Source organism: Charadrius vociferus, unplaced genomic scaffold (assembly GCF_000708025.1).
Source record: "Charadrius vociferus isolate BGI_N301 unplaced genomic scaffold, ASM70802v2 scaffold1315, whole genome shotgun sequence".
Classification (NCBI taxonomy): domain Eukaryota; kingdom Metazoa; phylum Chordata; class Aves; order Charadriiformes; family Charadriidae; genus Charadrius; species Charadrius vociferus.
In genome coordinates this window covers 50,784-51,588 of record NW_009648552.1, presented here as the reverse complement: position 1 = coordinate 51,588, position 805 = coordinate 50,784, and the positions used below count along the sequence as shown (strand labels likewise).

Sequence of the window (805 nt, the reverse complement as noted above, 5' to 3'; positions counted from 1 at the left end):
GGCTCGCGGGGGGCGGGCAGGGGACGGGCAGCCCCCGGTGGCGGGCAGAGAGCCGGGGGGTGACCTCCCCATCGCACCCATCAACCCGTGCCCGGCAGGATTGCACCATCTGCATGGAGCGGTTGGTCACCTCCTCCGGCTACGAGGGAGTCCTCAGCCACAGGGGCATCAAGCCGGAGCTGGTGGGCAAGTTGGGCAAGTGCGGGCACATGTACCACCTCCTCTGTCTCCTGGCCATGTACAACAACGGCAACAAGGTGAGCTGGGACCACCCCCACCGCCTCGGGGAGATGGTCCCCACGGTCACCCGTCCCCGTGGGTGGGTGCCGTGGGGTGGGTGCCATCCCTGACGCCCGCCCGGGTGCCCGCGCAGGACGGCAGCCTGCAGTGCCCCACCTGTAAGGCCATCTATGGGGAGAAGACGGGCACGCAGCCCCCCGGGAAGATGGAGTTTCACCTCATCCCCCACTCCCTCCCGGGTTACACCGACTCCAAAACCATCCGGATCGTCTACGACATCCCCACCGGCATCCAGGTGAGGAACCTGCGCTTGCCCCACTCCGGGATCCCCACTGGGCTGGGTGTCCCCACCCTCTGCCACCCACTCACCCCAACGGCCTCCCACCCAGGGCCCGGAGCACCCCAATCCCGGCAAGAAGTTCACGGCACGCGGCTTCCCCCGGCACTGCTACCTGCCCGACAACGAGAAGGGCAGGAAGGTGAGCGTCCCCCATGGCACTGGGTGGGGTGGGATGGGATGGGATGGGATGGGATGGGATGGGATGGGATGGAAGTGCAGTGAAAT

The 805-nt window shown here is 67.6% G+C and overlaps 1 protein-coding gene across 1 annotated transcript in view; it reads left to right on the top strand.

Annotated features, from left to right (window-relative positions):
• The window catches only part of DTX1 (deltex 1, E3 ubiquitin ligase), an 11,703-nt gene that overhangs the window by 8,473 nt on the left and 2,425 nt on the right, over window positions 1-805 (top strand). Inside the window, exons 6-8 of the mRNA XM_009886089.1 lie at window positions 51-257; window positions 374-535; window positions 630-719. Coding sequence (XP_009884391.1) covers window positions 51-257; window positions 374-535; window positions 630-719 — 459 coding nt within the window. The remainder of the gene's footprint in view (window positions 1-50; window positions 258-373; window positions 536-629; window positions 720-805) is intronic.